General features: G+C 44.1%; 1 protein-coding gene across 1 annotated transcript in view; it reads right to left on the bottom strand.

The window, feature by feature from the left end:
* The window catches only part of nubp1 (nucleotide binding protein 1 (MinD homolog, E. coli)), a 30,412-nt gene extending 9,383 nt beyond the window's left edge, over positions 1-21,029 (bottom strand). Inside the window, exons 1-5 of the mRNA XM_035399231.1 lie at positions 20,883-21,029; positions 20,314-20,418; positions 19,642-19,775; positions 9,717-9,785; positions 8,942-8,974 (exon numbers count right to left, since the gene is read on the bottom strand). Of these exons, the coding sequence (XP_035255122.1) occupies positions 8,942-8,974; positions 9,717-9,785; positions 19,642-19,775; positions 20,314-20,418; positions 20,883-20,913 (372 nt within the window). The 5' untranslated portion in view covers positions 20,914-21,029. The remainder of the gene's footprint in view (positions 1-8,941; positions 8,975-9,716; positions 9,786-19,641; positions 19,776-20,313; positions 20,419-20,882) is intronic.
* Positions 21,030-25,754: the final 4,725 nt, after the last annotated feature.

Genomic DNA, 25,754 nt, shown 5'->3' with positions numbered 1-25,754 from the left:
ACAGAAAAGGAGCCAAAGGATGCCAATCTCACTGGCAAAAACTCGAAGGCATGGAGACACAAAAAAATGAAGGCAGCCTAAACTCCATCTGCTTTGGTACTGAGGAATGATTTCAAAACTCGTTTGAGGGAGAACAATGGCTTTAAAGAGGGAGACACTTTTTTTGATTGGGTAAAATGGTGGGAAGGACAAAAAGAAAGTACGGGTTCGTTCTTGATGCCTTATGGATCGCAGGAGGAGCATGCCTTACGGATCGCAGGAGGAGCATGCCTTATGGATCGCAGGAGGAGCATGCCTTATGGATCGCAGGAGGAGCATGCCTTATGGATCGCAGGAGGAGCATGCCTTATGGATCGCAGGAGGAGCATGCCTTATGGATCGCAGGAGGTTCTCCAAAAGTGCAGAAGGAAGCGTGGAAGGCCGAGAGAAGCTGGAGAGAAAGTGAAACTCTCCGCCCCTCCTCGTCAGCAGGGGGCCAAAAGTTGTGTGGGGGGTGGGGGGGGGGGGTGCAGGAAGGCATGGGGTGTGGAAGGATGCAGATAAGAATGCAAGGAAAAGGGGGTGTACGTGAATGAAATCAAACATGCAGCTTAACCTGTTCAAGGCCCCTTCGCGCCGTGCTACAAGACGTATCAGTAAATGTCCTACTCCAATGCCCAAACGTTTCTTTCAGTTTCATCCTGTCGGTTCACCATGGGACCAGTGGCCACCTCCCCAGCCTTGCATCACAATGACGGAAAATGTGGGCATAGCACCCCCTGGTGGACAGGCAGATTTTTCTTTTTATAATTTTTTTTGAGGAATTTTTGAAAAGTTTGATTAAAAAAAAATACATAAAATGTCATCATTCAACACAAGAGGCACCAACACGCAGAAGAAGTCTCAGTGGATCAGCCCTCCTCTCAGCCAACCATTTTATGTTACTGGGCCCTTTACATGGGAGGATGTAGGGGCGAGCTGGATGGGTCCTTATGGTGCTAGTGGCGTGGGGACCTTCACCACTGCAGGGACTGTGCCCTGCTAGAGGACCTGCCTAGAGTCGCCGCTCCGCCACCCTGTCCAGGAGAAATGTGTGTTCCTGGGCCACCAGTGCCAGGAAGTCTGGTATTTGTTCATGAGTGTAGCCTTAGTCTCACAAGTATCCTTCCTAGCTCCTTGATATTGCATCCTCCCAGAGCTTGAAGCTACATGTGGCACAAGGAAGGGAATTGGAGTGCTGTCCACCAGGGGGCAGCACCTGCCCTACTCACAGGTATGGCCACAGCTGTGATTCATTGTAATCATGAAGGGTGCAGCTCTCACCTAATTATTTGGGCTTATTCAAAGGCCTGGTTTTCAGGCCTTGGGGAGGACAGTTTTTGGAGCTGTTTTATGGACACTGCTGTATGTTGGTGAAGTTTTTGTTTGTGGTTCTTGCTATTTATTTTCCTTGGATGTTTTGGTTGCCAGATTGCCCTTTTTCTTGTTTTATAATGGATTTCTGTTGTGTTTTGCCATAATAAAAGGTGATGAGCCAAACGTTTCTTGATTGATTTCATCCTGTCTGTTTACCGAGGAATCAGTGTCCACCCCACATCCCTGCATCACACCACCCGTGCATGCAAACCAGATAATTGGCAAGATGTTCCGGTTGCTCTTCACAAAGACAATACCTCCTCACGGAGTTGGCCTAATCTATTAATGCTTAATAAATCTCTGGCTAATGGTAAATGTCCCGCCACCATCCCAGGAGGTACACTTATTTTTGTTCTGGCAGTTGCTTCTGTTTGTATGAGCCTATAAGACGAGGCAGACAAATCTGTTACTACCACCTGGGAATGGATAGTGGCCGTGATTTCAGAGTATCTCATTTATGAGGTCTATACTATTTTTGTTTTTCGTAGAAGTGTTTCTATTGAGTTTCATTTTTTATTTCTTAATACAGATTGGTTTGAAGCGCGTCCGCTTCTGCAGCAAATTTCAGCACCTGAGGTTTCCCCTGCTGACCGCCAGTTACTCCACTTCAAAGGTCAGCTGTGCCAAGGCTATCCTTGCCTCGGACTCAGGGGATGGTTTGAGTGTTTTCATCTCCTGAAGAAACAGAAGTATCATTTTCTTTTCTACAAATGACAAATTCCTGTCTTTAGGAATTCCTGAAGAGGCCCTCATAAAAGGTTCTTCTTGAAAGCTTGAGTTTGCTACGTGCAGACATTTTATTGTATGTGGTGCTCTCTCTCTCTCCCCTTCAAGTCCGTATCCCGTGGCTAACTGTTGACTCACTGCACCTGTGTCGGCTCGTTAAACGATTGGGATCCAGGCTCCATTTGCTGTTTTTTTTTTTTGTCTTTTTGAACAGCGGAAGGCAGGCAACAGCGGTTAACAGCGGTATGGGGAAGTTCTCCTGAAACTGCCTTACCCTGCCCTGGCTGCCTGCCACCTGTACTCCTTTTTGTCTTTTATATTTTTATTTTTTGTTATTACCTCTAGTATGCTTACGTTAGTTTGTGGGGTTTTAAAAAAAAAATACTTTCGAAAATAAATGTTTTTTGTGTTAAACTGTTTTTTTGTGTTAAACCGGCCAAGGTTATCGGTTGCAACAGAGTTCTAGAATGCTGACTCATGGGGGCATTCTCACCGAATCTGGCACTCGACGCATCCTGTTCATTCTCTACGGTGCACAATGGAAGCAGTCCGGCGAGTGGTGTGGTGCCGTCCCCGGCTCCGTATTTGCATAGAATGCACTCCGTCCTCGTTCCATGCAAATGAGGGTGTCCAACTTAGCTCCTGCTGACTCGGAGCAAACTCTCAAACTAGGTGTTGCAGATGAAACATGATTTCAGTAACTGCATTGCCTATTTCTCGCCCCCAAAATGGTTTCAGAAATATAGTATTATAGTGGACGGTTTAGGTGGAAAATGAGAAAGTTTACCTACGCTCCGCCATATTGTTCTGTTTAGAAAACGAAAACCCAAAACCAAGGACTGCGCAGAGTCTATCCAATCAGGTGCTGGCAGTGTTCTGTGGTAGGCCAAGTCACTCGTTCGTATTGATCCCATAGAGGCATCTATCTAACTGAACCCGCTTACAGTAAGTGCACAGTACTGACCATTAAACGGACAGCTTGGGACTACCTTGGGGAAGAAGGGGGGTTGGAGGAGATAGAGAGGGAGGGGGAGCGTGACAGGCAGTGGAAAAGCAAGATCAGACTTGCCAACCTTAAATATTTTGAGTACCACAATAGTCAGTGTGACGCTTAGTTCACATGCTTTCGCACCACTTCGCGTTGCACGCACACACGCACACACGAGCCTTTCTTCATAATTCTAGTTTTGACTGTTAAAGTGATCAGGAAAAATTGTATAATTTGACCTGATTCTAAAATATCACTTGCACTGCACTGGGCTATATTATGATATACTTTCAAGTCAAACATTTGAGTACACCTGCTTAAAACAAATTTTTCATGATTAATATTTCATTATATGATATGTGTGCTTATACAAACTGATAACCATAAGTGAATTGCATTCACTTATTTAATAAAAATGGAAATAATTTATTTTGTATATTGTAACATATGTTTTCATTTTCAAGTATTTACAGAAACGTATGTTGTAATGTTAAAAAAAGCTTATGTTGCGATGTAAAACACTGTCAATTATGAATAAAACCAAGTTTCTGTTCATGATTTCCATTTTTATTTAATAATTAAATAATTAAATCCGCTTATATAGGCACACATCATATAGGTCTAATGAAAAAAATAGTATTCAATTGAAAAATCATCTAGGAATGTAGGCTTTTGAAACTAGAGGTTTAGCTAAATTATTACCTGAAGCTCCTTGGTGGCTAATGTCAAAATCATAATTGCACAATGTGCAACATGCATGGTGCGGAAGTTTTGAGGGGCGGAGGCACGGCCATTGTTCCTGATATTTTGCGAGGAACTTCTGGGGGGCATGGACTCGATTCTTTTTAGTAGCTTTGCTGCTTTCTCTCTCTCTCTCTCTTTGTTAGTATCCTCGTCATCTGAAGTCATGATTATTTTCTAACTGCAAGGCTGGTCGGGTGACTGGCTGCAATAATAGGAATTATTTGCTACGTTAGCAGTCTATAGTCAAACACCTTTGCAATGGTCACTTTGCTCCAACAGAGCGTGCGCGATTCAAAGTCTGAACAGGGAGTCTCCGTAGCGTTTGAGTTACTGCAGCTAAATTACTCCATCAGTTATTCACACGTCTCGTAACGAGGCTAAATCGCATGTGAGCTACTACTACAACCAACTACACAAATTTATCTCATTAGGATATACCCCTTGAAATGCATCATCTTGTAAAGTTACCGAACATGTTTTAACGTTTTATATGTAAACATTACGGTCACATTTTTGTGCTTGATTATCATTCCCCACTTCCCATTTTACCTCAGCAATGCAGCGTTACGCCTCGGTGGATAATAAAGTACCGCTGCGTATCAGTGGATGTTGAGTGGGTCGGGGAGGGGTTACAGAACCACAAGCACAAGGTCGTAGCATCTGGTTCAATCCTACTAGGGATGTAGTTTAAATACCGAATAACTGTACGGTATTGTTTTGTATTAATTGATTGTTTTCCGTAATTAAATTACAATAATATAAATATATATATATTTTTTGCGTAGTTTCAGCTGGCATTTCGTACCTGCGTTTTTTGACCAAGAATTGCGTGATAGGTACACAAAATGCGTGCAGGTTGGCAGGTCTGCAAGATGCTTTTAAGCATACTTCTTCCATGAGCATATAGTACAGTATAAAATACCTCTAAAGACTTTTTGGAAACCTGCCTGACATAACTCAAAAAACAATGCAGAATGCTCATTTGTGGTGGCATAGTCATGAAATTTGAACCAGGATTTGTCCAGCGTTGTGGCTGCTGTGTTTCTAAGCACACCAGGCACAGCCACAAGCATCTGTACCCACAAATATCTTTTCGGTGAGAAAAAATGTGTTTGAGCTTCTGTTACTTTGTTTCAGTAATATTAAGAGTAATTCCGACTCTAAGAAAAGCCTGTACTCAAAAGGGTTCAAGGATAGTAACCATTTTATTTTATGTCATTTTCAGGCTTGTGTTAAAAAAGAGGGTGCTACTTTAGTCAACCAATTACTAATAGTGATTGTTACATCAGCAATCAAATGTTCAGTTAAGAAAATCTGAATGATCTTACACATTCAACAGGGCTGCTCATTAATGTTCCTGGACATCTACCGTCTTGTAGATTTTTATTTCAACCTTAATTTGGCACATCTGATTCTACTAATTAGCAGCTCAATGAGACCTCTAGCAGTTGAATGAGGTGTGCTTTGTCAGGGTTGGAATGAAGCTACAGGACGGTCGACCTGCAGGAAGAAGATTGACCAGCCCTGCCTTAAAGGGTTAAAGCCATTCAGTTCGTACATCGTTGTTCAGGTACTATGCTAACCGAAAAAGGCGGTTTGGCACGACACACTGCCACTAATCGCCGGAGAACTGCCGGGGCCCCGATTAAAACTTTGTCAACTTCCTAACAACATCAGAAGAGCGTGTCATCATTTCCTACACTTGAGTTGTGCTTCACCACAGTGTAATCTGTTGGGAGCACAGGCAAACAGAGGAAGTTCAGGAGTTCACCACTTGTCCATCATAAACCTCCATTACTCATTCAAAACTGTAGCAGTGAAAGACAGAATTAATGAGGAGGATGCTATTTCTGTTGAAAGGACAGTTACGATGTCACATTCAAACTATTTCAACTGATGATTCATTTAAGAGACAATGTTGTGCAAAATACTGATTATGATGCCATAATTGTATGTTTTTAAATATTATAAATGACCTATATTTACACTGACTGCCACTGAGCAGTGTCTCGTAAACGAAGGAACATTCTGCTAAATATAACACTTCGAGGAACATTAGCCACTTACAAAGAACACATTTTGCAAGACAAAGTGTGTGGGAGCCTTCTTGTATAAATTGAAATGAAAAAGGATTATGCTTGTACCTTGGTTTTGTTAAGCTGAAAAAGCCATAACTGTGCGCAAGTATATAAGCTCTGTACATAAGCTATTCTGCATTAAAACGAGAATGGCTTTCACAATCCGGGCTGTACGGAAAAGTCAATGTCAGCCCGGGCATCAGGGTTCTTGTAAACATACAGCCCGCTAAATAATGTATGTGACAAAAGTACCACTACTGCATTATGGGTAGCGGACAACTGTGGAAATCTCTAGGCGATGCGCCTCGGTGGGTTTTTCCATGTAGCGAGCGAGCATCCTTTGCGCTATTTTGGGTTACGCATGCTTCCACGTGCACTTTAGCCCATGGATCGCAGCCTGGCAACCAGTCCCAAAGTTTGAGAACGATTATTTTACCCTCTGTGCGTATGTATATACTATATATGTGTGTGTGTATATATAGACATATACAGTACAGGAATAAATTATGGAAATACTATATTTATAAACAGAGTTAGATGATTAATGCAATATTTTGCAACAATTTCTCTTTTTGGCATAATTCATGTAATATGTAATAAATGTAGTATCAACATAAGACATTAATGAAGGAATAATTAGCCGTTGTGTTAAACAAGTAATAATCCTTATACATTCTGATATGTATTAGTTCATACCTATATAATTGAGCAGTCTAATAGAAATTTTCCAATCAACTTCAACATCTGTCCAGTATTTTTCTACAGGAAATGTTAATATTCATGCGAAGAAAACTATTTTATTTGGGTTGTATACTTTTCCTTAAAATTACTGATGGTCACATTACCACTCCTGGTCAAGAAGGTAACGATTTTGAATACGTCTTTACAGATGAAAACGGCTTTGAGAAACAACAACAGAAGAAAGGGCACAGGTAAAAGTTTTAAGTGCACTAAATCTCTTCAACCACAGTGTTTCCATAGTTTGTGACAATACTGTATAGGCCTACATCTTCCTAAAAGCATACTATGCAGGATTTTTTACCTTGAAAATATTATAAAAAAAACCATGCTAAGGCATATTTAGTGTGCACTGGCAATCTCTGTCTTTACACACTTTTGCCAAATTTGTGCGTCAGTACCTGTATTTGTTATTGTAAAATGCATTTCTGGGCATGGAGCTCTTTTCTGTGTGGGGAGGGGTGGGTGTGGCTACAGAGCCTGTGGTTTGGGATCACATTTCAGCAAGGGGTGCTTGTTGCTAAGCCCAGATAAAGCAAAGCAAAAAGACAAGCCTAGAGTTAACTTTCGATTTGCCTTTCCCTGGTGATGTCAGCTGACGCGTGCAAAGGGGATGAAAAGCGACGCGGAGCTGGGCTTGTTCTCTGCTGGACTGTCCAGATAGGTACAGTACGTTAGGTGGGGTACTCAGGGTGAGTGGGCGGAGCTGAAGATGGCGGAAGAGACTTCTTTGATTGTAAACGCAGGACCACAGCAAGGCTTTAAAAAAATCCTGCAAAGTCTGCCTTTAACAGTCCAGGTTGCTAAGCCCTGCTGCTTAAGCTTCTGTTGGAGACTGCCGTCTGTACACGTTTCTGACTCATTCAGGTTAGATACATGTCAGTCTAAAACTAGGCTTCCGATATTAAAACTGCCCAGGTCATCACAATCTGGCAGTACAACATTTTAAATTGTACGAGCGATATGGTAAAAACGACTGGAAGAACAAAAGGTGTACTTTTAAAAGAGTACTGCAAGCCTATGGGCAACATTTACCTACGCATACGGGTAGCATCACTGTGAAGCAGCACTGAACTCGCACATCTCGTCCATTTCATTTGCCCTGGCTGTGGAACATTTATAAACTATTTATTTTTCCCCTTCCATTCGCACGCTCGCTTGGGGTCTATTCCAAAGTGCCTCCCTGCCGGTCCAATTAAATTTTCAAAATAAGATGTCACTTGATAGCACCTCATTTAAATTTTATATCAAACTGTATCTGGTGCCACGCTGGTAACGTCTGTGAGCTAGCGAGCTACCAGACGTTAACTGTACTACAGCGGGACATCAAAAGCCTGCCTCCCTGTTACCAGGGTGATGTGTTTTTGCTAGCCGTCTATTATTTCAGCCAATTTATTCACATTTTTGTTTCTGTTTCCAGCTATGAAAAACGAGCTATGAAACTTTGTCAGGGCTGTTAGTCATTTGAACTAATTCCTACTCCTTTGAATATTTGCCTGAATTGCTTTGATTGTTACGCCCTGGGGCCGTGTGAGGCCGAAACATGTTTGTGTAGTTTTTAAATGTTCCTATATGAACTAACCCTTCATTAAAGGCTTTTGATTCTAAGAAGAGTGCCTTGGACTCGCTGTACTCATCATGTTGTCGGTTTTTTCCCGTTTTTTTCCAAAGAGCACCTTCGCGATACTTTCTTCAGCTTTACCCTTTCTAGAAGCGACAGAAGCCCTCTTCCTGTTCTTTTGGATATATTTAAACTGTTCTCTCTGGTTTTATCAAAGATTTATCATTTCTAAAACTGAAAAACCACACAATAGGCCACCCTGAAAAGACCTGGAAGATTCTGTAATGACCAAGCAGTCTCAGAAATAATCAATATGTGCCTAATGTCATATCGTTGCATGAAACTTCCACAACGTAGCATTTTGAACACGCACAAAAATGAATAAACCTGCATATGTGCATGCAAAACTGTGTCGGTGATTCAGCCATGGTCCTGGAGAGCCACAGGGTCTCTTCTGGTTTTTCTTTTCACTTGAGTAATGAGTAAACAGTTTAGACTTAAGAAACCAGGTGAGGTCCATTAACAGGGGAATAAACTGCTCGAATCCATCAAGTGCTGAGTAATGACACAAATCAGCAGAGTCTGCGGGCTTCCAGGACCAGGTCTGGCAGATCTTCACCTTAACCAGGTAGGGTCACCAAAATTCCACGAGAACAACACAAGTGATCTTCTGCGAGCGATCAAGTATTACTATTATCATCTCTCACTCACCACTGGGGACCAGCCTGAACCGCTCTGATGAACCTGAACACAAGAAAAAACTCCGGTCAGCTGTCTTTTACCACAGAACTCACACAGCAGTATGATTACTGGGCACCATAGAATACACTCAGAAACAAGAAGAAGCTTGTACCACATTAAACACACCATAACATGATTACATGGTACCACAAAATACAAAACCATATCACGGACATGTAAAGATCGAGCAGATTGAATTAACCCAAGCCACTGTGTATGTGTCCTCAGTTTCTTTATGTTATCAGTCATCAGTAAACACAAATGAGTTTGGTCTAAACTAGAAAATAAAATAAAATAAAATAACAACACAGGGTCAGTGATCCAGCTATCTAGATTCAATTGTCACCAAGTGAAAAGACAAATGCGCAAAGCCATTCACTTATTTTACAAGCGACCTCGGCCAATACCTGTCATGACCAATAAAGACCTCCAGCTCGGAACAAAACGCTTAATGGCCACCTCGCTTCATAGGGGAGAACTGGCAGAAGCTCGTATACGCCCTGAACGCTGTGATCTCCTTTTACACCCCCAGTACACACTTAACAAACCCTGTAAAATCCTACAGCTATGTGGTCACGGTCTTTTCCACGAAGGGGCCAACTGAGCCGGGGGTCTGATTAGGTAAGTGTGTTTAATCACACTGAACAACACACAATGTGTACCAAAGTCTTCTATGGCACTGCGTGTTTGACTGTGCATCAGGGAGGACCCCGGGAAGGCCCTTATTCAGAGAGCGACGGCGTACCTGCTCCCCCTCCAGCCCCAACATCCTCGGGAGGGACGGACCACAGATATCCACATCTAACAGAGCCACCTGAGGGAGGGAGGGAGAGAGAGAGAGCAACGGAGAGAGGCAGGGAGAAAGAGAGCGACAGAGAGAGAGACAGGGAGAAAGAGAGCAATAGAGAGGGAAAAGCATGGACAGAGACAGAGACAGAGAAAAAAGGAAAGAAATCAAAAGAAGAAAGGGAAATATAGACAGGAGAGAGAGAGAGAGAGAGAGAGAGAGAGAGAGAGAGAGAGAGAAATCAGGGTTAACACTGCTACTCAACTGAACCAAAGAAAGATACAGTTTAACTGAGACTTGCTCTTTAGGACTGCCTTTGATTGGTGGATGTCTTCAGGAGCGGGCAGGACAGCTCCAAAGCTCATACAGCAAAGACAGTCAGCTAGCATACCCATGCTGTTATAGCACTGCCTTCTAATCATCAGCTGGGTCTGCCCACTGCAGCCCATTTCCACAGGACAGAATGGGAAAGGGCACACAGAGAGAGTGCACACATGCCACGCACTGCGCCTCCTCATTTTTATATTCCTTGCTGAATCCGACAGTGTGTGTCACACTCTCCTTACACTACCACTTCCAACTGCTGGGAGCTCCTCATTGCTAATTTTGCTGGGAATAATGCAAAATAAATACATTTTATAAAGAAGTCTAGAATGCTAGCTAGCTAGCAATGTGATAATTTTTATTTTTTAGAAGGCTTGCAAGTTGTTCCCTGCCTTCAGAACTGTCTGAAATTGGCTGACAAGACCAGCAGGGGGCGACATTACTCCACAAAACACAGTTAGTTTGGGGCGCTCTGTCCGGCCTTGCTACCGCTGCTGCCTGCTTCAGTGTGACCTTTTAAAGACCTGCAGACCAGATTTATTACAGGCAATAACTTCCATCTCAACTTCAATTAATAGTAACAGCATTTAGGAAAAAATATAAACCTTGATGTGAATTAATGGGGTATTTTATCTGTTTTCTTTTATCTAATATGTTATTTGCTTATCGCAGCACATGCAGATGCATATAAATTCTTCTGGCAAAGAATAAGGAAATAATTGGGTTATACTAAATATAACTCAATCATTTCCTTAGTGCTGAGGGTTTAGCCTACAGGTGTGGGTGTGAGTCTGTATGGGGTGAGTCAGCGTGGTCTGAAGAATGAATAGATCAATGCCAGTAGAAGTTAGTGGCTTCATAGCTAAAATAATTAGCTGGCAACATTGGCTATGAATGATATTGGCACTTTGGGACATTGTGGAAAGGATTTGCCAATGATGAAACGATCAATTTATAACCAACAAAAGCTTTTCACTAATTTGTCAGACAGTAGTGCTTTGGGACTGAGGAAGAATGTTGTCTGTAGGACTCCATAGAGGAAGGAGTTGAAGCTGGCGTTGCTTCTCAAGCATTTGATGTTTTATACCATCAAGCAAAACACAAACCACAGTTGGCAGGCCGCAGGGTGACTGGCAGGCAAATTAATAAATAAGTAAATGTATCACCAGGAAGAAATTCATCAGCGCTAATTGCTCATTTCAGCCTGCAGCTAATGAACTGTGGGGCCTGCTGGGCCGGAGCCTGTGTGGTTTTCATTTCAGGGCCAGGCTCACTCATATCAATTTCAGCCAATCTCTGTCCTGATCGACTGAACTGCAGCCAATCCCTGTCCTGATGGACTCAATTTCAGCCAATCCCTGTCCTGATGGACTCAACTGCAGCCAATCCCTGTCCTGATTGACTCAACTGCAGCCAATCCCTGTCCTGATGGACTCAATTTCAGCCAATCCCTGCCCTGACTGACCCAGCGCTGAGTAGTGAGAGAGCTGGAAAGCCTGCTGGACCGGAGCCATGGCCCCCGTGAGCGTGTGTACGGTGCACTTCTGGAGAACGAGGGAGAAGTGGAGAGATGGGCACGCTCGCTCTCCAGGCGACAAACACAGAGAGCTGCCAACGGGAAGGAGCCAATGAAACGGCCAAGCCCCCAACAGGACACGCCCCCGGGGTGCAGGCGCGCGAAAACAGGAAACGGCGAGAAATGGCAGTTTACCATCGCATCGAGAGCAGGAGGACTTCCACAGCGACAAGGCCGAAGCTAACACAACGCTCGGGACGTTCTGTTCTTTCAGCCGTTCGACATACGCTTTTCTCTAGAGTGACTTTTTTTCCAAAGCTTACATTTCTACAAACCATTTACACAGCTGGATATTTGCTGAACTAATTCAGGTTAATTGCCTTGCCCAAGGGTACGGAGGGTGGCGGAGCTCCACTTGAGATTCCAGCTTGTAATCTCCAAGTTACAAGCGGAGTTCTTCAGCAATTAAGGTGCACGGCTGTTTTCTGGATTAGCAAAGCCACCAATAACGCACAACGCACGCAAACATTTAATGATATACCACAGCTCTGATGATAAGTTTTGGAATAGCAAAACTTGGAATATTGGAATAGCACTTTTTGACTGAGCTTTTTTCATTTTAAATCCCACGTAACATTATGAGAAAATATTTGTTATCAGTCTCAAGCCACTCACAGCTCAAATTTGGCTATGCAGAGTAGGCTAGATCACAGTGGCGTTCTTGGAGGAGCAGCTCACTCCCCCTTTCAGAAACACGACACATCGGAATGTCACGACGGGCTACAACGTTGCTGTGGAGCTTCTGAAGCGACACGGTCGGACGAGGAAGAGGTCCCTTCCAATACCGAACGCTTCCTTCGCATATTCCCTCAGCAGCCAGTGCAATGTTTGGCCACTGCAAGGCAATCACGGAATGTTACAGCGTTTCCCACCCACCCCCCCCCTCCCCCCCCCCATAAAAAGGGGGGGGGGGGGGGGATACTGGGTAAACAAAAATAAGAGAAATCCTCTGGAGTCCAGTTTCTTGAGCAGCAGCCCTCGGTAGGTGCTGGTTGGCTGGAGGTTTATGCCTTTCAGATGAACACAACGCACCAGAGACCAGATGTTTTGGCCGACACACCGGAGGGAGCATTACACTGCGGGAGCTTCAAGGGCGTCCGACAGCAGCAGAGCCGGTTTTAAAAATAAAACTTAAAGAGACGGTAAAAAGAGAAGAGCATACGTGCAAATGAAGCGGAAGTTTTGGACCAGTGAACGGAAAAAGAAAAAAATCAGAAACCTGGACGCCCCCTATTTTTATTCTAAAACTGATGAGTCACTTCAAATGTGAAAAGGGCTAAGAATAAAGCACAATCACCTTTGCATTACAGCAGGACCAACCCACCTCTGATGTCACTTCCTCTGGTTTCATTTCACGATAACAATTATACACTGTCCACGAGTGTGCCTTTCCCCGCCCCCCCGTAAAATAAGGCCGCCCCCAGCCCCTCCATTCCCAGGGACTCTGGACCAGATTCCTGCGAACGGGCGGGAAGCGGAGGCCTTCACACAGGAACCGCGGGGGGCCCGAGTCCTAACCTTTCCGAGGAATGCCAAACATTCCCCACAATTCCCGCGGGGGGAGTTTGGGGTTGAGAGAGTCGGTCTGCGGGGTCCACTTCTCCCTTCCAGCCGACGAGCCTCCGGCCACTTCTACCGAGAGCGCGCTCAAGTTTAATGCTCTAAACTTTAAGTGAGATGTGCTTGAACTTTTCAAGCTGAAAAACAATTGAAGGTTTACTTTAGCTTTTTTTTTTTTTTTTTTGCTTCCAGGCTCCCTGAACCAGTTCTCATTCCTCTGTGTTTTGAAACGCTGGTTCATTGGAAATCATGTTTTTTTTTTTTCTCTTGCACTTTTAACAAAAGGAAGGTGACAAGTGGGTGTTCGACAAGAGGGAAGCTAGAACCTTTCCTCTTGTATCACATAATGCTGCGAAGCAGCAAGACAGCAAAAAAAAAAGCCTATTCAGAATGACTTGGCACTATCTGTGACTACAACTCTCTCTCACAGGGAAGCTCACATTTTATGAGTTAATCTAATTTTAGGTTTGACCATTACACAAAAACTCCCTGTCGGATCTCCTAATTAAATTATACATCTGGTTTCCATGGGGGGGAGGGGGGGGGGGGGGGGGGGGGGGGGGGGGGGGGGGTGATCCCCAAACCAAGCAGCAATGGCCTGCTACGGCAGGGATTCCCAAAACTTTCCATCTCAAGGTTCTCTAAAACCTGTGGCTGGAGACCCCCACCACTTAAAATGAGTGAACACTGGCGCCTTTGTCCAACACACCTCACTACTACCAAGGACGCGTGAATATGAAATATGAACATATGACCAAATTAGTTTCGAAAAGGGAAAAGATTTGGCCATTTGATGAACCTCTGGATCAACTTCAGAGGGCCCCGGACTTGCGATTTTGCAATTTGGGAGAAAAACAAACTACACGTCTGGACTATATGCTTCCATGAGGAAATGCTGGCTGTGGTTAGGTCTGGCCATCAGAAACAGACTGCATTTCGCAGTGTGCAACCACTCTCGAGCATTTCCAGTAGGATTGCTCAACTGAATTCATTTCCAAAAATCACTTCTGCAAGACATTACAGTAGAAAACGTGCGTCACAGGAGATATGATTCTGGATTAGGGCCCGGAATCCCAGATACAAACATGTGCACTGGTGAACTGGGTCAAATGGGAGGAAGGTCGTCCAGAGGGAAAGCCATTCTTGATTTTTTTTATAGAAATATTTTTCAAATCCTTTTATCTCTTCCAATCTCAGTGATGCAAAACTACCCCACTCCCCCCGTGTATGGCCAGTTTTATACCGCTTGCCCAAACAATTTTTTAACACTTTTTTTTGTTGTTGTTTGTAACGAGGCAAATGTGACACCAGAAAAAAAAGAAAAAATTGGAGGTGTGCAGACAACGTTTCTGACGGTTCATAGCAACGTTAAATGCTCAACGCTAAATGCTAAATGCCCTGAGCCTTTAGTGAAGGTGCTGAACGTCTCTCCACAGGGGAGAACCCGGGGGCTTGCACAGAGTTTTGTTTTCTTACAGCTTTGTTATTTCAGCTGTTGCCCCCCCAATCCCTCCCCCCCCCCCCCCCGGCCGAGGGGAACCGGCCTGCCTCATGCAAATGCCGCTGCCGCCTCAGTCTCAGTCCAGCGCCATGCTGCTGCCGCTGATACTGCTACTTCACCTGCCTGCTGTCATAACTGCATGTATTAGCTTAGCATACGGCTAAGCTTTAGCATGGCCTTGGCTTAGCAAACACCTCTTTATCCAGGGGTGATATTCTATGAGATTAGCCCCCATGCTGGATACTTACTAAGGCAAGTCAACTGCATGGAACCTGGCTGAATGTAAAACAAGAGCCACATAGCCAGGTTCAAACCTTCAACCTACTACTAGGTTCTGGTCCAGTCCCCCAAACAGCTATGCTGCACAGGTTCTACTGCAGAGCTGAACGGTTACCCATCCTCGGGGTGTCAACCTTGGTCCGCTCCCTCCAGGGGGCAGCCTGGATCCCTTCTACACGATCAACTATGGCCTGAAAGGGAATTGTGTGGCACTTCCTCCTTACTGGCCTGGACAAGATCTGTTCTGACATGCTGTCAACCAAATCTATAGCTAATTCAATACTTGCACTTGAACTGTACAATCAGGTTGGTGTGTACAGCATGCACAGCACGCATTGTTCATTTGGCCCATTTAACACAGCGCTTTGGGAAAGCCACATAAAAGCGCACGTGCTCCCGCGGTGCTGTCCAGTACACTCGAGAGGCTCGGCGAGGAGGCCTCCGCACACAAGCGCGTGCGACCGGGCCGCGTAGCGACGAGGCGCCGATTGGGAGACACCGCGGCCGGGCACCGCGGATGGTCTGTTTCGCCTGCGCGCCCCCGCTGCCCCCAGCGTGGGGGCCGGCCCTCCAGCGGAGACGAAAGGGAAGGCGGTTAGCGGGATCGTTAGCCAGCGGAGCGTCGTGGCTAGGGCCTCTCCCGCCGCCAAACCGGTTTGCCAACTTCCCCGGTTCCCTCAGGAGGCGGCCCGGTGCTGGACCACATCGATGCAGTTTAACTCCTGGGGAGGTGAAGAAACAGAAACCGCCCCCCCCCCTCCCCTCCCCCAACCCCCCGTTCCTTTTTGTAGCCAGTTAGCTGCTCCGTGCGCTGTGAGAGGAGCCGGTATTGATTTGTCTCGACTTCGGCAGTAGATTTGTTGGAGAGTTTGACATCTCTCTCTGGGGCTTGTTAGTCGGTGCAAAAACCCTTTCGCTCGCCCTCCGCCCTTTTTTTTTGTGCTCCCCCCCCCCCCCCCCCCCCACCGCTCTCTTTCCTCTCCCATTCTGCCTTCATCACTTACACTCTCCCTCTTTCTCTCACGACGTTTCGTTCTCTCTCTCTCTCTCTCTCTCTCTGGCAGAGGGTCCAGGTGCCGTTTGAAAGCCCAATTAAACGGGGACAGGGGACGAGAAAACATTTCCTGCTTGACCCCTGCGGCCAGGCCAGGCGCCGCTCCAAAAATAATAAGAGCGCTCCCGCTTCAGAGGGACACCATTTCACGCTCACAAAAAAGCACACAAAAGCACTCCCAGCCTCGCAACAAGCCTGGCCCTGCAGACGGGGAGCGAATCAGATGTTTGTGTTTGCGTTTAATAGCCGCCGCGCTCCTCTGTACTGTACCGGCAGGTGGAAACAACGTTCTCCTTACGGTACTTCCTGGTTCTCGGCGCAGTGCAGAGATTTCTGCAGCAATTAGCATAAAAAAAAGTAATAGACAGCCCACAAAAATCACGGAGTATGCTGAATATATTGAAATAATAATTTGGGTACAGAAGAATTGGGGGTTTCGGGGAATGTGTCATGTGACAGCGTGATGCCTCCGGTTTCCCCCCAGGTGAGCTACGATACGTCAGTCGTGCGTTTGGCTGTTCGCCCGCAGGACCTGAAAAAGCGCAGCTAAACCCCGCCCCAACCTGGCCCCGATACACACTGCCCCCAGCAAACCCCGCCCCCCCCCCCCCCCCCCCCCCCCCCCCCCCCCCCCCCCCCCGCTCCCCCGCCAACCCCGCCCCCGACGTGACAGCGAGCAGCTGGGGACATTAACGTGACCCGAGGCCAGTGTTTGCACAGAGCCGACCTCCGTTACATGAAACACTACCCCAGCAAAGATATTTAAGACTATGGGAAAGAGGAGGGATAAACGCACCACAGGTCCCTGGGGGGGGAGAGGGGGGGTTGGTTGTGAGGGGGTGAAGTCCCCTATAAAGTTTTTTTTAAAAAAGGAGCCAAGACTAAAAGGGTTAAAACAGGAGCTTTGCCGGCAAAAACAACAGAGAGCAGTTCCAAGAGCCACCAGCTTAGCACGACAAGTCGCCCTCAGCCCCAGCAAGTAACAATGCAAACTCAGTCACAGGTGACGCAATGCATCATGGGAGATTGGCTTTAAAAAAGAACAGGGAAAAATCAGGGCAGGAGGCACGGAAACCCTGTCCGTTATTTGAACTGTAGAACTAGGCAACCGGAAAAGATGGAACAGATGGGGGGGGGGGGGAAAGTAAAAAAAACAATTCACAAAGGAAAATTAAAAAAAGAAAGCTATTCCAAAAGGATGGCATGGGATGTTATATCAGGACATGGCCCCCCCCACAGCTGAATAAACTGACGCCAAAGCCTGACTAACCCTCTCTGAATGGCTGTGCCAGGGTCGTGAATATCATCCTTATTGCTTTTTTTTTTAGGCAGAAAGTCTCACGCTCCATTTTCACTGAATCATCTCACAGCCAAATTTCTCCCCCCTGAAGTTATTTCAGCTAAGCACCTCGATCAAGGAAACCACGGTTCAAGAACTGAATGGAAAGCAAGCTTACAATCGAAAGCCCAGGGGTGAAACTTGACTCTGTGATACAGCAGACCTTGATAAATAATACACTCTATACGAAAGTAATGATGCGTTTTATTAATATCGCACCCTGTCATTAAGCCTCATTCCCACAGAAAGCTGAGGAAGCTCAAAGACCATTCCACCCAAAAGGCAGGGACCGGCTATGGATTAGCTCTCTTGGGTCACTTACCGTGACAACGGCAGTTAGATTTTATTTATTTTTATAAAGCCAGGCAGAGGGTAAAACCATTCCAGCTTCCATAAAACAACGTTCTCAGTCCACCTTTACCAGCAGGAAGAGTAATCACAAAATAAATTCCAAAATTAAAAATGTTGAAACATTCTCTCTGTCTCTCCCTCTCTATTTTGCAATGTCTCTATTTCACAATATGGCAGGATTCAAAATCTGGTGGGGGGGGGGGGAAGAATTACACCGACGGATTATCGCTGGACGCTGGATCATCGCGGTTGCCCTGCCGAGCCTGATGCCAAGACCAGAGGAGTACAGTTCCAATGAAGTGGAGCGAGGAAGCAGAGGGGAAGACTGCTGAGAAACATCACGTTAGGATTTAAGAGCGGTCCTAAAGAGAGAATGAAGTTACATATCCAGCTTCAACAGCGCTATTTTTGAGGGTATTTTGAACACACTGAAAACAGTGCTGGCCATCCAGTTAGTCTTAAGAATCTGTGGCTGTAAGTTGGAAAGGGGGGGCGAGCCTTGTGGGGCCGTTAAAAACAGTAGCTAGTGAACGATTCTCTGTTCTCTCTCTGTCCGTCTTCTTCCTGTCAGAGTCCCCTCATGATGTTATACATTATAAATGGGAAATTTACCTGCCAAGCTAGCTAGCTATGTTAGCATCTACCCTGCCTTGGGGTTTTTTTGTTTATGCCACAACTGTTCAGTCATCACAATAACACCATCTCAGCTATTGAAAGGATATTCACCTCAGTGCCTGTTTATATAGCCTAGCAGCTAGCTACTTCATAATATTAAAAGTAATTCAATCAATCAGCATAATGGTAACAACAAACAAATAAAGGCTCTGCCTGACTTGCACAAATTTACTTGACAATTAATGTTAACAAACTACTTCACATTGCGTTAACGTAGCACACGCTTTTATCCAGAGCTACTCACAATACAGTTTCCACAGATAATGCACTAAGCAGTTCTTGCATAAGATGGACAAGCAAGTTTGTTTGTGGATTGTAAGCTGCAGGTGCAAAGGTGAAATGCGAGAGGAATGCTAGAGACTCTGTTATGTTTTCCGCAGGTTGAAACGTGTTGCCGTGGCAACGTGTCTCCTTATCTCCCAGGCCACGTACCCTGAGAGCAGAGTGGTTTGAGAGATTAGGGGGAACTCAAGCCCAAGAGCGACGCTGCATTAAACAAACATGCTGCCCGCAGCGGCCAGCGTGACGGTGCTATTAGAGAGGCCCTGCCTCTCTGATGAAATCGATACAACACCCCTAATCCCGGGACATCCCAGCAGCAGGGGGCGGTGCTAATCTCCATGGCAGCAAGAGACGGGATTCTGTGACACACCTTGTTTGAAATCCTGCCATTTGCACTAGAGACACAGGCCCTGAGCATCCTGTCTCATCACACTTCACACTCTGTCTGGTTCCTCCCAACGTTTCTTCCATTTTGCCCACCAAGGGAGCTCCTCCTTGCCGTTGTCACCCTAGACCTGCTTCATGGGGGGTTTAGGCTGGGGTATAACCTGATGCATATTGTGAAAAATGTTTTATGAAATGCGCTACATACATTTAGTTGATTTGAGCTGAACATCAGAATGATGCTGCAACCAACCCAACAGGTCTACTCAAAGTAAAGTCAACAAAAACTCAAATATTACCAATGAAATCAAACATCACCAGTGAAAAAACTATAAAGTCACTCTGAATGGGTTTTGGAAAAAAAAATGATTGGGGATTGAATATAAATATATAAATTTTAGTTGATAATATTTAATTGGCTGGCTAGTCACATAAAATAGCAATTTTACGAATAAAGTCCACAGCACAATCATAGTGCTAACACTTTGACTGATGTGTACAATAATGTGAAATTTATGCTTCGTTTTTCTAGTTTTTACACCAGGTGTGTAATCATACCTCTTTGGAGACATCACTGGCGAGGCCATGAGCTAGCTGCGTGCTGAACGTGCTCTTCCCCACTCCACCTTTTCCAGAAAGAACCAGAATCTTGTGCTTCACCGTAACCATCTTCTCCTTTATCTCCTCTATGGCTGTTTCAGTGCAAGAGGAGACAGAAGCGATGTTTCATAACAATGTAATAATTTCATAATAACTCAGTGAAGTTACACCATTTGAATCTGAATACAAATGTTAGTATGTCTTTGGATTTCTATTACGGAAGGATTAATTGCATTTCACATATGTGCCCACTGTTCACTCCAACTTCTGAATCAAACAAACTAGAGACAGACCTTTGTGTCATACCAAATCTTACAATCTGCTACATTAAAAGGAAGGCATTAGAAATATGTTTACACTGTACACGCATCAATCACACATTTAATCAAAAAAACTTTCATATTTCAAAAAGTGTCATTCTTGATTTCACACCATGTGTGAAAACCAGATCGAATGTGGCCAGATATGAGGTTTCATAATAATTTAGTAGTACGCATATCGGTAACTACCAGGCTATGACATACAGTAGGACATAACCCTAAATAGATTCCTCAGCAAAATATATATAGGATGTGAATTGAGTACAGCTCCTTGATACTTGACAGTTGACGCAACAAAAAGGACACATACCTGGATCAGGAGCCTTCGGAGCTCCAGAGGCGCATATTTTCTGGTTTGGGCAACCCGCACAAGCTGATGACTTTCCAGCCTGCTCACTGGCTGTCCCAGGACAGTCTAATAGAAATTGAAATATATTTACAAATATATATATACAAAAAAGGTACTGTAGACAGTTAGCCTACCTAACATCTCTAGCTAAAGGAAGCTAGCCAAGCTGTCAAACGCTAGCCAAGTTAGTTAACCTTATATTAGCAACTTGAGCGTGTTAAGTTACCCTGTATGACCTTAAACGTTTGACTAACTGTTAACGTCAGGTAGTTTTAAATAGTATTGTAAACTTGGACCCAACACTGAATGTATCTTTAGTGAATCACATTAACCGAGCGTTATCAGGAGCTATATCGCTAACGAAGCAAGCTATTACGTAGTATTTTGTATCGAAATGTACGTAAATCAAATTTTTCGTACAGTGACAACACAGCGGTACACCTGTAAAATGTGTAAATATTCAGCCAACTTAATGCAATATTTTGTAACACATAGCTTCTACAGTATATGTTTATCACAACCGCACTCACGTTCCGGAGCATTACTCGGTACGTCCGACATGTCTCGTGGCTAAAACCAAAGAAGACCTGACTGAAACGACGAGAAACACTCTAAAGAAATGCTTTCCTACTATTGAACATAGGTCAATAAAACCGGAACTACTTTTATGCATCAATAATTTATGTCCATACAGGAACTTCTTATTTTCAGTAGGAAAACAGTTGAAGAAGGTGGTTTCGTAAATGTTCTGTCTGTAGCACAAAATGTTTATCATCCGTGCTATCTGCGGTGCTACCAATTTAAAGGTTCCGGCTTACATAGAACGTCAAAGCCATAGTTGCCAGAGCTTCCCAAAGTATACCAAAAGTACAATAAGGCCATTTAAAATAAAGGAAACACATTTAAAATTACGCACTCAAACTAACATGTATTGTCCATTGGAAATACATGATTGAAAACATTACAATGTTATTGTTTACCGTTTGATATTAATTATTAAACATGCATAAAGTCTGCAACAACTTTGAAAAATATAAAATTAATTCAGTAGATGGCCATTTAATTATTAAGTATGTTTCACTTTGCTTGCTAACACTTTACATCCATTATCCCAGACTTTTTAAAAAAGGCCCAGGAGAAAACCTAACACTTTCTTAACACTTTTTTTTCACTCAGTCATTCAAAGACCACTTGACCTAAATCAGTCATTTTTTATGCAGGAAAGTTTCATCTGTCTAATTGCTGTCAACTCTTAAATATCTCTACAGACAATATTTGGGTCACTGTTACATTTACCCCAGGACCAGGGGAAATTGTAACAGTAGATGGGGGAAACACCTTCCAGCTAACATTGAATAGTATAAGTGCATTCCAAAAGAATACAGTAGTTACTAATTACTAAACCAATTACTACAGCTTTATTTCGTAATATAACATATTCAGCGAACATTTTCAGACATCAAATAATTATTCAAACATGAAAAAAGCCCCTTTCACGTCTCCAAATCCAGGCGTGAATGAGGTATCAACCTGTTTTTTGGGAAGGGGCAGGGCTCGGAGCATATGCAGAGTGAGTGTCATCATTGTAATGTTTTTGCCAGACTGGACTCGAGTACTACAGCCCTGCAAAAAGGATGAAATTATAAATGCTGGGTTTGTGTTTTTCAGTGACATGCAGCCAGCACTGAGAAATGTGTTCTCACTCTTCCCAGCAGACTCTAGCAGTGGCAGAAAGTGGAGTGTTGTGCTGTTTGAAAAGCTCTCCCTCCAATCCCAGCTGTTTCTTTTCAAAATGCCAAACCACATGAAAGGTGATTGGCTGACTGCTGGCCTATCATACAGCTCAGGTTACAGCTGTATTGTCATGATCCTGTGTATATGATTCAAGAAAGTGGCCCTGTTAATTTTCAAATTATTTGTACTTGCATTATCAAATCAGAATGCTTGAAGAACTGATATTATCATGAGCATTTCAGCTTTCTCTTCATTTGTCCAGAGAAATATCCATACAGGTCTGTATGATAACAATAATGAGGTGAATTTGTTTTTCTGGACGTTCTAGCATCTGATGTTCTTGCAGAGAGAATTGGGTAAATAGTCCTGCCTAAGGGGTCTTGGGCATGTTGCCACCCTTAGCAGGTGTGCTGAAAGACTGTATCTCTGAGCATTGTAGCTGTTCATCCAGGACATTACACCTGGAGATGGAAGGTAACCTGAGCTGTTCTTTGTTTGTCCTGACCTGTTCAAACTTACAACCGCACTGAGAAAGAGAGAGACAGAGAGAGAGAGAGAGAGAGAGAGAGAGAGAGAGAGAGAGAGAGAGAGATTGATTATTCACCACCACATTAATATGGTGTTGGCACATAAGTTTCCAGTGAAACCCTTTTACACTGCCTCTCTAAAATGGCCCAAAACATACTGTAGCATCTTTTATTGTTTGCTGCAATTGTTTCAACCTGTTGAAAAAAAGATCCGTTATTACTTGGCAGTTAAAGTTTTTTTTTTTTTTTTTAATTCAGTTGTTCAGATTGTTCAGTCAAAAGGTCTGCACAAGCCAAACACTGAAATTAAAACATGTTGAACAAAAAATGTACGAACCTTAACTTAATTTACTTTCTGGGTGGAAGGAGGCTAAAATGCACAGCACACTCCCAGCCTTTTTTCAGCCTTTTTATGTTTTATTAGGTGTTATTTATCCTTATCCTGATTATCAAAGACTATGCTAAAAATGCTTAAGTAATCATTAAGTGCAGAATTACAAATGGTTACTGGCCAGCCACAAAGAGCATGTGCAGTGAGCCTCAGAGGGCTTCAGAAATGCATATTCTCTGAAGCACTGCTCCCTCCTCCCAAGCAGTGCACTGATGCAAATCTCTAATGTGCTCAGGCAGTGTCATCTTTCATCCAGCAGGGTGCGCCCTAGGTGAGTTCTACCATGAGAAATTTCTCAGCAGATGTCTCAAAACAGCACAAAAATCCTTTTACAGCACTAAGTTCATTCAGAATGTAACTCAATGGTCTATGACAAGAGTGACTGGTCTATCACAAGACACTGAGGACAGCTTAGGCCGAAACATGTCTGTCTCTTTGTCCAAATAGGAATAAAAATGAAAATGGTTTTGTTGCGTAGACATTCATAATCTATATCTATTCATTAAGAGTGCGGGCCCCCGTCTTTCCTTTCTATGATTATCTATGAGAAGCCAATGCACCATTTATTAATATAGCCTAGTTTGTTAAAAACGTCTTTGAGCGCATGGGTTGGTAATTCTTTTTTTTATGACAAGAGTGGAAAAATATGAGTTCATAAAACATGTTGGGTCTTTGCTGGTATTTTTTCTCAATGGGTCATAAATATCCCAACTTAATTGCATATTAGTAAGAAATAACTTTTTTTTCTACACCAAGGCAAAACCTGTCTTCAGAAGGCATATAGTTGTGCAGTTTTAGTCTCCAGGTGTATGGTACCTACTCTTTGCAAAATTGTTTCTTCCTTTAAATAGAATAAAGAGAAATGGACTAATCTTACCTCACTTACCTCCAGTGAGGAGGCAGGTATGTGAACCTTAAAATCACATGCTAATAATAGTTGTTTTCGGTTAGCTTTCAGTGTAACTACTCCTGGTCTTAGACCCTGTCACTGGCCTTCCATATAGTCTATGCTTGTATTTGTGTGTGTGTGTGTGTGTGTTTGTACGTGTGTGTGTCAGAGCCAAAAAGTATATTTTGCAATTATACAGAATAGCAATGTGGTTAAATGCTGGTTACCTGTATGCATGTGTGTATTTGTGTATGTGTGTCGGTGTGTGTGTATCTGCCTTTTTGTATGAGTATTCCTATTTGGGTTTGCACTTATGTATGTGTGTGAGCGTGTGTGTATGTGTGCGTGTGTGTCAGTCACAGGGGCATTAGCAAGACTGTCAAACTCCAGGAAGGTGAACCAAACACTCTTCCTGATCTGTCAAGACTGTTCAGCGCCTTGCACTCAACACATCTTCGACCTTGCCCTACTGTCCTTGGTAAGCCTCCAAGCTAACGTCAAAAAAGACAGAAATCATGGAGATAAGTGACGTTATCTGGCACGATGAGACTAATACAACATAAATCTTACAGAGTTATGTACACACAACACATTCTAGGCATCTCTTTTTGACGCAGCTGTGAGCGGGCATTTGGATAACATCGAATAGCTGCTCTTTAAGATCAAATGAATGCTCTCAGAGCTTGTGTTTGGCACAGGTGCTCCGCGGGGCTGGACTGTAAGATAAGCAGAGTATGTGGGTCGGCTCTCCTCCCCTGCTGTTTACACACAAAACACATTCGTTTTTTTTGGTGGGTGGGGCCCAAACGAGGGCAAAGCAACGCAGGGCTGGGGCGGTCTGGGCAGAATAGTCAGGCACGTTCCAGGCTTGACAATTCCTCCATGATTTGCCATCATGCCATATTAGTTTACTCAATCTCTCGATTGATGTGGCACGCAAACGGGCTGACTCAAAGGGAGGAGGGCAGGGGATTAGCCAATCCAGGGAATATGGGGCTTGAAGAATCTGCAGGCACCCTAAAACATGACTCCTTACCCGGACAAGAGGGTTTCCATGAGAGAGGGTGGTGCCTGATATCTGGAGGAGGATGATCAATTGCCATTTCAAACTCAATCTTGCAAAAACTGAGGAGCTCTTCCTACCAGGTACTTCCTCCCCCAACACAGGCTCTGTCCATCACCCTAGGTAACACAACGGCACCAGCATCACGGACTGCCAAGTATATTTGGATAATCCTCGACAACACTGACTCAGACCTGCCCATTTCCTTAACGACAGCATACCCGGAATCTGTACCTTTTTTATTATATATGCAACCCAGCTCATTATTCAGGCCCTGTCTTGACTGGACCACGGTGGGTACTCTCTCCCAGCTTGTATGAATGAATAAATGAATGAACAAATTAATCATTGCAATTATATAGCACTTTTCCGAATGCTTGAAGTGCTTTACAGTGAGGAGTGGGAACTCACCTCACCCACCAACAATGTGTAGCACACACCTGGGTGATGTATGGCAACCACTTTGCCCCAGAACGCTCACCACACATCAGCTAAGGTGAAGAAGGAGAGAACATTTTTTGCCAATTAAATCAGGGGATGATTAGGTGGCAAGTTTGAGAGAGCCAGGTTGGGAATTTGGCCAGGACACCGGGGAACCCCCTACTCTCTTCGACAAGTGTCATGTGGTCTTTAATGACCACAGTGAGTCGGGACCTTGGTTTAACGCCTCTTCCGAAAGACAGAATCTCCAACAGTGCCCCCTCACTGCACTGGAGCATTGGGGTATCCTTGTCAGGATGCCGCTGCTGTTTGTCTCATCTACAATCAACCAAAAGACATGCATGTCATGCCATCTTT

The sequence above is a fragment of the Anguilla anguilla genome, chromosome 17, assembly GCF_013347855.1.
Source record: "Anguilla anguilla isolate fAngAng1 chromosome 17, fAngAng1.pri, whole genome shotgun sequence".
NCBI lineage: Eukaryota > Metazoa > Chordata > Actinopteri > Anguilliformes > Anguillidae > Anguilla > Anguilla anguilla.
This window is presented reverse-complemented; position numbering and strand designations above follow the sequence as displayed.